The sequence below is a fragment of the Amaranthus tricolor genome, chromosome 1 (genome assembly GCF_026212465.1).
Source record: "Amaranthus tricolor cultivar Red isolate AtriRed21 chromosome 1, ASM2621246v1, whole genome shotgun sequence".
NCBI lineage: Eukaryota > Viridiplantae > Streptophyta > Magnoliopsida > Caryophyllales > Amaranthaceae > Amaranthus > Amaranthus tricolor.
This window is the reverse complement of record NC_080047.1, coordinates 12,459,855-12,474,501: the sequence shown is the minus strand read 5'-3', so window position 1 is coordinate 12,474,501 and position 14,647 is coordinate 12,459,855. Positions and strand designations below refer to the sequence as shown.

The window sequence follows — 14,647 nt, the reverse complement described above, 5'->3', positions numbered from 1 at the left end:
CTTGGAACCTACTGTGTTGTCTTACGACGACTAGTAGGTTGATTGCAGGTGGGGACTGGAGTGAGGTCTCGACTTAGAAACCGTAATCATCAAGACTATGCTTTTATTTTTTTTGTATTTGGATTATGAGTAGAAAGAAACTCCGAACTTATGTAACATGAGATAGTGTAGTTTTCTTTTCGCTTCCGCTTATTTCAATTAGTTTGTCTAGAGGCCTTTAGGCTCTCGAGTTGTACGTAAGAGCTTCCGCTGACTTATTTTTTTCTTTCACGGTGGTATTGTTTTCCGTTAGTTATATTTCTTTATCGAAGGAATGTTGACGATCCTAGAGGAGATCTTTTCTCTGGAGCCCAAGGAGTGGACCGAAATTTGTATTTTCATATGAATTTCCGAGTCACTTAAATCGGGCCGTTACATTGGGATTCAAAGATAAAATTGAGTTGAAAATGTTTAAAGGGTAGATGGGTAGAAGATATGGGTTTCTGGGTTAGTTTGCGGGTCAGTGTGTATATGGGAAGGTTTAGGTTAGACAGGGGTAATAAATGAGTAGCATCCATTTAAAACTCATTTTTTGGAAATATACTCTTAATTTTCATATTTGGTCTTTTTTACTCTACTGATTTTTGAGATCCTGAGTTTGTGGTTTCAGGGATTTGGTTATCCTTGCTTACTTCTTCCTTTGAAGAACCTTTCTCGAGGTGTTTTTCGGGTTGGGGTTCGGGTGTTTTTGCTTCTGGTTCGTTTGTCTCTTCTTCTTTTGGAATTTGATTTCTGTTTATCTCTTTACTTCCCCTTTCACTATTGACTTTTGTATTCCCTTCATCTATATTACTTCCCCTCGCGACCTCACGTTGGATGGTGCCATTCACGGAAGGTAGCGAAATTGGCCCGTATAGAGTTTGAATCCAAGTCCATAATTCATGGGCAGTAGTAGTAAATGAAATAACGAGGTCGATAATGTCGGAGTTAATACATGCGAGAATCCATGACATAACCATGCTATCATATTGTTTCTATTGTGGAGTTATGATCGTCAGGGGAATGACGGTGATATGATTGAGCATCGAACTCAGGGAAGTGAGTTAACTAATTTATTCGATTTATGACTACGAGACACAGATCAACAAGTAGTTGGGTCGAGAAACTAATACTACTATAAGCAATAGCTAATTAATGCAAATAAAAATAATAATTAAAGCTAAGATAATGATTAATACGAAGATAATAATAATAATATGACAAATCTAGGGCGTCGGAAATCACCTAATTCTAATATGGGAGTCAATTACTTTCATAATTGTATTAACTTGAGTCTTTGGCGTAATTAAACGTGATCTAATTAATCTCAAAATTCTGCTCTATTGATTAATACAGTTTAAGACCGTACTAGTATTAATCCTCGAACTTCCATTTTATTGGCTAAACTAATAGGAATTTAACTTAAATATATCTCAATCTTAAATTAATCCTAATCTCAAACTACCGTTTTATTGAAAAGGTTAACAAAGATATTTAAACTAAGATTCATTAAGCATAGGTTTAATCATAGACCCAAATTTCACACAATTAATCAATAAAATATCATTCGATGCTTTATATTAGGGTTAATCCCTTAACCCTACAGAGAAAAACTACTCACTAGATATGGTGATGAATATGCAATTAATGATGAATGAAACCCTAATTGAAATTCTACACATGAAAATGATGAATAATTTATTGCAAAAACACAAATAATAAAGCAAGAACACTTATTAATTGAGAAGAACATAAATGTAAATTGTAATGAGAATAAATGTAGCAATGGAGTTCAACAATGAAAGCTCTCAAAGAAGAAGAACAAAAAGAGAAAATCTGAAAAATAAAATAAAAACTGACTAATGATAAAAATAACTACCACTATTTATAGTGGTTCCTAAAAAATAACCGTCAATTGCACATGAAAAACATACCTAACGTGCTGGCGACGAGTCATCGCTTTTGTTCTGCCTGGGATATGATGTATGCACTTTGTACTATGTTTTTATGCTCCTTTCCCTTGCATTTTATGGCATTTTGATGTATGATTTTCGCATTTTCCATGTGGTTTTACGCTTGGTTGGAGTTTTTGTGTGTCTTTGATTATTTCAGGCCATTTTACTCCACTCTTGTATTGGAAGCGGATCACTCCTGAGCATTAGGATGCGTGCTTCGAGATTTGACAGAGTTCGAGACCGCACTACGGCACGTTTGTGAGCTCACGGGTCCATTCGGATATGCTTTTAGTCCCGTTGGATGTCGTTTGTACTTTTGCCGCGTTCTAATGAAGAAGAGTAAGCACAAGATGATGGGCCCGGGCGGGTATTTTCATACCTGGGCGATTTCAAGTGAGAAATAGGAATGTAAGCCTCCAAGCCCAGGAACCGGTCGGGTATACTCTAAACCCGGTCGGGTCTGTCAATAATCACTTGCATGAATGTTCAGCTTACGGACCCGGTCCGTTCTTGCTTAAACCCGGTCGGGTCCTGCGGTTTCTGCTCTCTTGAAACTCTCAGCACGCGGACCCGGTCTTTCAGAACTTTTAATTCACTTGCATGAACTTTTAATAACCGTTTTTCTGCATAGTTTTTTATTTAATGATTAGGGAATGTAATAGAAAAGGGGGGGAGTAACATTTTCTCTTTTTTTTGGGGAGACTTTTAATTCTTCACTTTAGAAGAAAAACTTTGTAACTTTCAATTACTTTCGTTCATTGGTATTCAACTTCAAGTATTATTTCTTTATCATTTCCTTGTTATTACTTTTAATTATGTTTTCTTTAATTAATTCTTGTTTTGTTGCATTTGATATGTGTGAGTAGTTTCTTAATCTAGGGTTAGATGGAACCCTAGCCATGATTTTGATGATGAATTATTGAATCCCATTCCCTTTTTGTTATGCATAATCCTTGTTCATGCTTGGTTTCTTATGCTAGTTAACTCATGTTTTTCAATAGAAATTTTGGAAATTGTGGTTAACAATTCATTCAATCGTTAACGAAAGTTAGAGTTGAATGAATTGCCTTTTTGATCAAGGGCTTGATAATCTTCATGAAAATAGATTGATTTGATTGTTGGATTTTATTGAATACTATGTTCAATGTCATTGCTATACTTGATTCCATGAAAATAGGTTTGATAGTATGGTAGTGAAGCTAATAGTCTTCGAAAGGAATTATTAGTATCTTTAATGGTGTATTCGTCCCATTGAACTTGGTTATGATTGCTGTAGGGGTAGTAGGATCTCATTGTCATCATATCATGCTAGTGGGGAAGTTTATCCCTAGATGTTTTAGTATCATTGTTTTACCTTTCTAATTTAATTGTTTGCACTCTAGTCATTTAGTTAGTTTAGGCATATATTCTCTAAAATTGTGTGTTACTTAGGATTAATTGGTAGCCGGAAAATAATCATTTACTACGTTGTTCGACCCTAACTGTTGCTATACTAGTTGCATATTACATAAACGACCTATCAAATTTTGGCGCCATTGCCGGGGAACAACTGATTAGTTTAGTGTTTATTTTTTTGAGTTTAGATTGATTCTTTTTCTCTGATTTCGCTTCCTGTTATGTCCCCCCTTCCCTATTTATTTAACCCTTTGCTTTTAGTTTCTTTTGTTGCATGCAAACCAGACGACAAGGACACGAACTAGTACCTTTTGACCCTGAAATCAATGCAACAGCAAGAAGACTCAACTCTAGGCAAAGAAGGCGAAGAAACAAGAGAAGGGAAGATTTAACCATGGCTGAAACACCAGAGAAACTCCTCCTGGATTACATCACTCCCGATGCTAGCATTGTCACTACTAGCATTATGAGGCCATAGATTTCCGGGAACCAGTATGAGATTCGGTCAGTATTCTTCAACTGGATCGCTCAGGACCAATTTCATGGTATGGAGAATGAGAACCCAACCGACCACATTAATCTATTCATCGACAAGTGCATGACACACAAGTACAACAACATCACTTCCGATCAATTAATGTTGATAGCTTTCTCTTTTTCTCTTGCGGGGGCGGCTAAGAAGTGGCTTCGTGAGGAAGAACCCAACTCCATTGCAACTTGGGAGGCTCTGAAAAAGGCATTCTTGCATCGATACTACCCGCCCGGAAAAACTTCAAAGTACCGAAATGAGATCTCTACTTTCAAGCAAAAAGACGGGGAATCACTCTATGATGCACGGGAGAGGTTTAAAAGTCTAATCAGAAAATGCCCACATCACGGATTACCAGATTGGATGGTTATTGAGACAGTCTACAATGCTTTGAGGCATGAGATCCAGACTTCTTTGGATGCTGCTGCTGGGGGTAACTTCATGATGAAAACTCTGACCCAGGCCAAGAAAATTCTTGATGACATGGCCTCAAATTACCACTGACGAGAATAATCAACTCCAAGGCGAGGTGGTAGGTATGAAGTGGATGCTATTGTTGCTTTGACTAATAATGTGCAAGCTTTGACAAGGAAGGTTGAGCAAATGGATGTAGCTGCAGTAAATAAAGTCTGTGGCGCTTGTGGCTTAAATGGGCATTCTAGTGTTGATTGTCAACTTCAAGCCGAAGGGGTTGCTGCTGTGGAACAAGTCAATGCCATCCAAAATCAGAATGCCAGACAACAATACAACCCCTATTCCAACACCTTCAACCCAGGATGGAGGGATCATCCAAATTTTTCCTACAGAAACAACAATTCCCAGAATCCCTCATCCTCGTACAACGTACCATCGGGTTTCCAACAAAGACCTCCCTTCCCACCTCAACAACAACATCCATCGAAGTCCAACCTTGAGAGCTTGATGGAGAACTTCATTGCTACCCAAAGCAAGCAAAATGAACACTTCAGCACCTCCATTAAACATATTTTGGCCCACAACAAAATGATCGATACTCAGATGGCTCAAATGGCACAGCAATTGAGTAACTTGTCCATGCAAAAGGGGCAACTTTCGGGAAACACAGAAAATAACCCAACCACATCTCCCCATCAGCAACTCAATGCGGTAACTATGAGAAGCGGTAGGACACCTCATGATCCAGCCCCTAAGGTAAAGACTTCACCTATTGTTGTTCAAGATTCAGGAGCTAATGATGATGTTTCTGAAGAAAAGAAGGATGAGTCAGTCAATTCAGACAAGCCCACAATTGCCGGTCGAACTTATACACCACCAGTGCCATTTCCTTCTAGATTGGCACAGGCAAAGCTTGAGCATAAATATGGAAAATTTCTTCAAATTTTGAGCAAGCTACAGATCAACATCCCCTTCTTAGAAGCCATTAAGGAAATGCCCTCTTATGCTAAATTTCTCAAGGACATCATTTCCAACAAACGCAAGCTAGCGGGGAGTGTGGTGGAAACTTTGAATGGGCAATGTAGCGCTATTTTGGAATGCCAGATTCCTAAGAAACAAGCTGATCCTGGTAGTTTTACTATCCCACTGAAGTTGGGGAAAGATGTGTCTGTTGTAGCCCTTGCTGATTTAGGGGCTAGTGTGAGTGTGATGCCGTTGACATTATGCAAAAAGATCAATGGCGAGATGAAAGCCACTCGAATGTCTATACAATTAGCTGATTGGTCTGTGAGATACCCAGTTGCTATTCTTGAGGACTACCCTGTCCAAGTTGGTAATTACTTCGTACCCTGCGACTTCGTCATCATGGATAAGGAAGAGGATGCCCGCATTCCGGTGATTTTGGGTCGCGAATTTTTAAAGACTACGACAGCCATCTTTGATGTGAAGAATGGGAAGTTATCACTTGAGATTATGGGAGAACAACTACATTTCCATCTCCCCTCATCCATGGCACATCCAGCCATTGGGGAGACTGTTTATCGGGTGGATGCGATAGTTGATGCTACTATAGAAAGGGAGTCCACACCCTCCATTGTCGATCCACTTTATGCAGCTATTGAGGGCAACTATGAGAAGGATAGGGCCGATGTAATTGAGATGGTCCAAGTTTTAGATGCTGACTTCAGTGAATATGCGACGAGCCGTGGCAAATTGGGGACGACTCATCGCTTTGTCTCTGGATGCTCTGCTCAGATTAGTGGATATGCGACGAGTCGTGGCAAGTTGGGGACGACTCGTCGCTTTGCCTCTGGACTCCAATTGCTCTGTGACGGGTCGTGGTTTTTTAACACGGCTTAGCTACTACTTGTTTCTTTCCCTTGGGGCTTGTTTGGCTCGATCTCTTCACTTTTTTATGGGTCTTAGTCCATTTCTCCAAGTCTTCACCCTCTTATCACCCCCGAAACCTGATACTCCAATTTTCGCCTCAAAATCACATGAAATACAATATTAAACATATGAGACAAAAATATCAAATAGTATTATCAACACTACCGAAAACCAACTAAAACATCACATAAGGAGCATAAAATAACGTGAATAAGTGCAAATAATCGCACTTATCAGTATCCCCTGATCGTCAAGTTCAATTTCCATTTCTTTACACCACTTGGTGTAATTTTTTCTATTAAAGTTTTCAGATACCTTTGTTTTTTTATTGATTTTTGGGTTTGTATCGAATATTTGGTTTCTTTGTTGGAAAAGGATAATAATTTGCTCAACCTCTGGCAATGAAAACATCATGTTTTCCATCTGATTTTTTTGATTGGTTTTTTGTTTGGATCGATTTTGGTCGATTATGATCAATGATAAAATACCGATAGAGTTTTTCCATCTAGGAAAACCTTACGACTCTAATACCATGTAGAAAATCATAATGCGGAAATTAGACTGATTTGGGTTTTGAATACTTGATTTGTATTAATTTATCAATGAGAGGAACACCTCTATTTATACATGAAATTAGGACTAAAAATAAGGAAATAAAATGTTAGCTTAAACCTAAATAATAGAAAACAAAATAACCTTAATATCCTAAATATTAAAAAAGATCTTAACATCTTAAAACATAATATTCTGACATAATATCTTTATTTTATTCTACTTCTTATTTTCCTACATTTTTTACTTGCTCTCATGTAAACCCTAATCCTAAGGAATGGGGGGTTTTATATAGTAACCCCATCTTACAAAGAAATTAGGTTAACAAAACACGTAAAACTGCTCAAGAAAAAAAGTAAGCATTAGACACACACATATAGCCGACTCGGCATTTCCCTTTGCCCAAGAAAGGCCAACTTAGCATTTACGATCACATATTATAATTTCGCCCTCTTATAAATCGAGGTCCTAAACAACACACTCAAAACGATCACATATTAGATCGTGTTTACACATTTAATCCACTCCATACCATTAAGATATCACTAAGACTTGATAATTTTAAATGTTTTCATCCAATTTCCAAAGATTCCAAATTACAAATTCTGACCAGAAACTTTAAGGGCCATTTCGGGCAGATTAGAAAATTCAAATGAAAAATCCGACTTCGCCATTGCGCTCGGAACGCGTCAATTTTTTTGGGTACCGAATTTCATAAATTCTAACATCCATTTACTATTTTTAATTATTTTAAACGTATAACGAGTTTTAAAAAAAAACATCGGATGCATAAACCAACAACGGAAACGACTAACGTTTTCCGAGCCGGCACCAATACCGAGACAGCAGCTACTGTCCGGAACTTTCATTACATTATTATTGTTGCTATTATTATTCATATATATTCATACACAAAAACACCATCATCAAAGCATACGAGTTATAAAAATAAAAAGAATAGGCCCATCCATAAGATCTTCAAGAGACTTAAGACTCCACAAATTATGATAATTAGATTAAATACTTAATTCTCTTAACAAATTAAAATTTTGTAGAGAATTATAAAACAAAAATCATCCTTCTTGAATCAAGACATATACATAAACACACAATCCCTCAAGCAAAAATCCAATTTTGCTAAAGGATTTATAACTTCATAGATTACTACACTACTTGATCCATACCATTAAAATTCCTACTAACAAATTGTAATTTAGTTAGAGAAATGTGAATCACAAAGGAAATTTATTTAAATATCAATATTAACTTAATTCTTTTAACAAATTACACTTTGTTAAAGAATATAAATCAAAAACATAACCCAATCCTTTTAACAAAATTGAAGTTTATTAAAGGATTATTAGAGAAAATTATATATATAAAAGAATGTATATTCAATCCGCCTAAAAATCATAGGATATCATCATACATAAAATATATTTCACCTTAGAAATCTTATGAATAAAATTTATAATAACAATTCAACTAAACTTACCCCTTGAACGAAAGATTAAATTGAACAAACCAAAAAAAAAAAAAAAATTTTTTTCCTTGAGAATGCCGAACACAAAGGAAGCAAGGAGAAATATTTTTTTCAGAAATTTAAGGCTGCTAAAACAAAAGGAATGGAGTGATTATGTGAGGCTTAAGAATTAATAATGGGCAATTTAAAAAACAAGGCATAATTGTGCTATAAATCCCACTTATGAGAGGAGTTACAAAAACTCCTCCCATTCCTCACAATGACCGGCTTCCCCCTTCCATTCCCTCCTTAAAAAATTTTGTTTTTGTTTAATTAATTAATTAATTAATTAATTGAGTAATTATTGTGTTATTGTCACAACCGAAAAAAAACGTCATGCGATAAAACTCGTTACCGTTAAAATTAAACCTACTTTATTACTTATAATTAACTAAATAAAGTAGCATAATTTAGTATCACTTATTTATTTTATTTTGTTATACTTTATTTTATTATATTATACTTATTTCTAGACCTGAAAATTACGGGGTGTTACAAAAACAGATATTTAACAACGAAAACAGTTGTAGCTAAAAAAGCAGAAAATTTGGCAACGAGCTTTTTTGTTGCTAAAAACGTTGGAAGGAATTGCAACGATACTTCTTTTGCAACAATAGTTTTCGTTTTAAAAAAACAGATACCTTTTGCAACCACCATAGTCGTTGCTAAAAGCTTTAGCTACGGCTGTACCCGCAACAATGGAATTCGTTGCAAAAAACATTTTTAGCAACGAAATCAGGTTTTTAGCAACGGCTTATTCTGTTGCTAAAAATAACTTTTCTTGTAGTATTAATATCACATTTTCCAATGACAATATATTGGAATGAGTTTTTGAAAAAAATGAGATTGTTGAAAGAGAATAAGATTGAATATTCTTATAAAAATTTCATTAACTTTTCTTATAATTCTCACCATTTAATATCGATTATCAAACGGATCATTATCGTCTTATCATGGTACTGAATCATCTTGCCACAATCGTAAGCAATTCCAACCAATATAGTCGCACTCATAAAATAAGTGCGTGCAACTATTAGGGTCCTCTCATAAATTTTAGAACTCATGTGCTAATTTTATCTTAATAACCTTTAAAATTTAAAAATAAAATAAAATAAAATACTAGTATATGATAAAATTTCTCTATTTATTAAAATATTCATATTTGAGTCTTTACTACTTGATTACTCTCGTATAAAATAGTATAAATATGTTCGAGGTAAGTGAAACAATAAATCGAATAAGTATAAAAACAGATTTTGGAGACCTATCTTATAACAGAACCCTATATTATAGACCACTTTACACATGCTAATCCACGTGATCATGGCAACTATAAATCTTAAAAATTTGTCAAACAATAATCGTGAAACCATATGGAAAACCTCCCTTATCCTCCATCGTGTGCGACATGGTTTAGAGTCATGGTTGGGAACTAATTCTTCCAAGTTCCAACTACTTACTTTGTGTGCAGAGGTTTTATGGTTTTTTATATACGATCATATTCTTCTCTATCAGGCTTTGAAAGCATGTTTTACTTTATTTTAACATTTTTTACTAAATTAAAATTAATTAGTAACTTCACTCTGTTAAAGTCTTTAGTATTAGTCACATTTCAGTTGTCCAACATAAAAAAAAATAATAAAAGAGAATATATTATTTTAAAAATTCGAGGAGTAATTTCTATTAGTACTAATTAGTTTTAGTAGTAAATCTACTTTAGGTTTGTATTTGAGTTTTTTTTTGTTGTTTAGATTGTTCAGGCTAGAAGTGTTCAACGCGCCAGGTCAAGTTAAAATTTAAATGGGTCGGGTCGGGGCGGGTCATAGCCCGACCCACTTTGACTCCTTTTTTATAAGTTAATATAATAGTGTTTTATTTCTACTTTACCATATGTTGGGTCGACCCAACTATGTTATAATGTTAGAATGAGTTATCCCACATCGACAAATTGAAAATGGTGTGCACACTTGATAAGTTATTGGAGTCCTTCTTCCCACTGCCATATGGTTTTGGGATGTTATATATCTCCATGGCTTATGAAAGGTGTGCACCTCGTATTTTCCACGATATTTGTTGGCATTCACAATAAATCCAACTAAATTTATCATGGTATCAGAGCCGATGATTCGATCAAAATTAAAAATGGTAGGTTCAAAAAGAATGGCCTCCCTACCCTAATTGATTACTCCCACATGCGAAATTGACGAGGGTTCGCATGTGAGAGAGGGTGTTGGGATGGATTATCCTACATCGACAAATTAAAAATGGTGTGCACACTTTATAAGTTATTGGAGTCTTTCCCATTGTCAAATAGTTTTGGAATCTTATATATCTCCTTGGCTTATGAAGTGTGTGCACCTCGTATCTCCCCATTAACATGCTAGCATTCATAATAAGTCCAACTTAATTTAACATATAATAATATCATATAAAATTATAAAAAAAAGTGAAAATATTTTTTCGCAATCAATTCCTATAATTATCCGAACCAGCCCAAACAAATCCTTTACATCAAGACCCGTTAATGACTCAACCCGCAAATAACCCATTAAAATGAGACTTAATCCTTGACTCATCTTATGTTCCAGACCCATTTTTTATATTCTAAGTCACTTAAAGTTTCTTGAGTGTTGACTGATGCTGGTTTTTGTTTGACTTTAGATGACAGGTATTGATTCGATAGTCATTGGACATCGCGAGGTACCCTAACTACTAGATTGATATCAACAATAAAATGTAATTTTATGTAAACTCGATTATTTGCTTAGATGGTTTGCGATTGTTGCAATGCCCCGTGCAAATTAGCATTGTACATTTGTACCCTTTTATGTTTGGTATGATCTTATATTCTAAATAAATGTCTCATTTAATAACGTATTAATAATATTTCATTTAATAATGTATTAATTTTGAGAAAAAGAGAAAGTGACCGCATGAGAAGATTACATGTAGAAAGAAAGTAAGAAAAAAATAATAATTTAATTGTAATTGTGTAAACAATAAGATCTCATGAGGAGACAAATAGGAGAACAAGTAACCAAATAAAAAATAAAATATTGTGTGTGAATTTAACAAAAGACTTTTGATTAGAATAAGAGGAGTATATATTAAAGATTTTTATGTATTTTGTATTGATATAGCTACATTATGGGATATTTAATTAATTTGAAATATAAGGATTCTGAATTTAGTTTTTACTTATTACATTGAAAATTGTAGACATAAACACTTACAAGTAGCTGCTATTTATTTATGCACCCTTGATTTAAATTTTTTAGAAAAAGAACCCATGAAAATGTTGTGGGGAAAATTCATTATCAGTTTGTACTGCATGTAAATATTCAAAGGATAAAGAAAAGTCATAATAGAAAAATAAAGTTAGTTAGATAGATAATTAAAGAAGGAATAAGATTGTTTAAGAGGTGGAATAATTTGTTAGTGTTAGAATAATATATTTTGATTGACAGATTGTATAATTAATATGATTATGTAGAATATTATGTGAATATTTAGTTTCCTAAATTATAGATTGTATCTTTGTATATAATATCATTCCAATCTAATGAGAAGGCAACCATTCAAAACCAAATCATTCCATTATGGTATCATTTGCCAAGGTTTCTTGCTCCCTACATCTTCCTCCTCCACCACCCTTGCCGCCACCTCTCCTCCTTCTTTTTATTGTTCTCTCAATGGCTTCTCCCACAAAAATTTATCCCGTAACTTTGGTTACTAACATTAAAACAAGCGTGTCTATCCAACTTGATGAAGATGGCTCCAATTTTCATACTTGGGTCACTTTATTTAAGCTTCATTGTAGAGCTCATCTTGTGGATTCTCACATTCTTCCCGATGACTCCTCTAAAGCATTAGTTTTAAAGATTCCAAATGGCAACGCCTTGATGATATTGTTCGCACTTGGATTTATGGCTCCATTAGTCCATCCCTCCTCCAATCCATCGTTCGTCCCGATGATTGTGCTTTTGATGCTTGGACTCGTGTTGAGAACAATTTTTAAAATAATAAAACCTCTCGGATTCTTCATCTTGAGTCTCATAATGACGTTTCTCTTTTAAATTTTCCCAATGTGAAATCTTATTGCAACGAACTTGAGACTATTGCTACCTCTCTTACTAATCTTGGCACTACTATGCTTGGCTCTACAAGTTCTTCATGGCTTGAATTCGGATTATAAAACTTTTCGGTCTTTGGTTCAACATATGAATCCCATTCCCTCCTTTGATACTCTTCGTTCTATGTTGGAATTAGAAGAGCGCTCCAACCATTAGGCCACTCCACTCGCTCAAGAATCGGCTCATGTTACCACAAATAAAGTTTCTTTTTCAGAGAATTCAGCCCATTATGACTCTCGCGGCCCTCCCTACCACCGTAGTAGCCATCGTCACCCTCGTCGTGGTGGCCGAACCAGCCGTGGCAGCCACCCTAGCTCCGCAAACAATTCTGGCCACTGGCAGCGCCATCATCTAAGACCCAACCTTCCTTTTGCTTCTCGGCCCAACAGAAACTCTCCTAGCCCAACTTTCTTTCCCTCTTACCCTTCACCTTGGCCTTACTGGGCTGGACAGCCTTGGGCCCTGCCTGCTGCCCCATTTCCTTCTACACCTTGGGCTCTTCCTTCTCAATGCAATGCATCTTCTTCTTCTGGTCTTCTTGGTTCGCGATCGGCACAAAGTTATCACACCGGGACTAGTGCTTCTATGAGTTATGTTCCTACGGACATTGATCATGCCATGAACACTTTCTCTTTCTCTACTCTGGATGAGCAATTTTACATGGATACCGGTGCCACATCCCACACGATTCGCTCTCAAGGTAATTTAATACCTTATTTTTCTTTAAAGCATCAATTCAATAATGCTATTGTTGTCGGTAATGGTAATTTGATTCTAGTTCTTGGTCACGGATATATTTCTTTTCCTTCCTCCCAAAAATCTCTTACCCTAAAAAATGTCTTATATGCACCTAAACTTATTAAAAACCTTATTTCTGTTCGTAAATTTACTCATGATAATATGGTTTATGTTGAATTTGATCCTTTTGGATTTTCTGTGAAGGATTTGGCCACGGGTCGCATCGTTCTGAGGTCTAATAGCACGGGTGATCTTTATCCTTTCCCATCTACTAGTCGGGGCATTACTCTTTGTTTTTCTTGTCCTTACACATCTTCCTAAAATGGCAATTTCGAACGCAAAATACGCTCCATCAACAACATCATTTGTGTCATGCTTCTCTTCCTTCGTCTTTTTGGCCTCATGCCTTAAATACAGCTACTTATCTCCTTAATATTCTCCTTTCTAAACTCCTTGGCAATGTCACTCCCACTCACTTTCTTTATCATAAGTCTCCTACCTATACTCATCTACGGGTTTTTGAGTGTTTATGTTTCCCTCTCTTTCCCTCTACTACTATCCACAAACTCCACCCTCGTTCCGCTCCATGTGTCTTTCTAGGATACCCGTCTTCTCATAAAGGTAACAAGTGCTATGATCTCTCATCCCGTAAAATCATTATATCTCGCCATGTTCTATTTGATGAGGTCACTTTTCCTTTTTCTCAATCTCCAAACTACCAATTCTTAGATGATACTTTTCCCATTCGTTTGCTCAAAACAGCTCAAACACATTCCCCCCACAGTGGGCCTGCTCCTATACCCAGCTCATCAGTCCATTCCTCCCCTGCCCAGCACCAGCAACCAACTGGGCCTGCTTCTACTCTAAGCCCATCAACAACCTTCCCTACCTCCAGCCCATCAGACACCTCCCCATGCTCACCCCAGTTCACTATTAGGCCTACTGCTCTCATAGGTCCATCAGCCTACTCCCCTTGCTCTCCCCAATTCACTTCTGGGCCTGCTCTATTTTCGGCCTAGCTACACTCCCAACCCATACTCTCCCCTCATCCTCTCCTACCCTTCCCCCTCCTACCTCTACTGGGCCTGCCTTACGCAGCCCAGTACATTGCCAGCCCAATTCCCCCTTCTTCTCCTCCCCTACTACACCTCTATCCTTACCACCAGGCATGGTTACACGCAGTAAACATGGTATTTTCAAACCCAACCCCAAATACTACTCCCAAGCCTTATCCGTTTCCTTTTCTCCATTATCCAAATCTCCTCTCCATGCCCTTCGTGACCCGAACTGGAAATTAGCTTTGTAAGAGGAATTTGATGCTTTAATTGAGAATCACACTTGGGATCTTGTCCCTCGTCCTCCTAATGCTAATATCATTCGCTCCTTATGGGTGTATCTTGTAAAGACTAAGTCCGATGGTTCTTTTGAGCGCTATAAAGCGCGTCTTGTCGGTGATGGTAAATCTCAAAGGTAAGGTATGGACTGTGATGACACTTTTAGT

The 14,647-nt window shown here is 36.4% G+C and overlaps 1 protein-coding gene and 1 non-coding gene across 2 annotated transcripts; one reads left to right on the top strand and one right to left on the bottom strand.

Moving 5' to 3' along the window:
* Positions 1-4,144: 4,144 nt before the first annotated feature.
* On the bottom strand, positions 4,145-4,250 carry LOC130801466 (small nucleolar RNA R71). The gene has a single exon (XR_009039620.1). It is a non-coding gene; the product is annotated as a small nucleolar RNA R71 (small nucleolar RNA).
* Positions 4,251-4,500: 250 nt separating this feature from the next.
* Positions 4,501-6,171, top strand: LOC130797049 (uncharacterized). Its single transcript, XM_057659567.1, has one exon. It carries the CDS (start codon positions 4,501-4,503, stop codon positions 6,169-6,171), a length of 1,671 nt encoding a protein of 556 aa, XP_057515550.1.
* Positions 6,172-14,647: the final 8,476 nt, after the last annotated feature.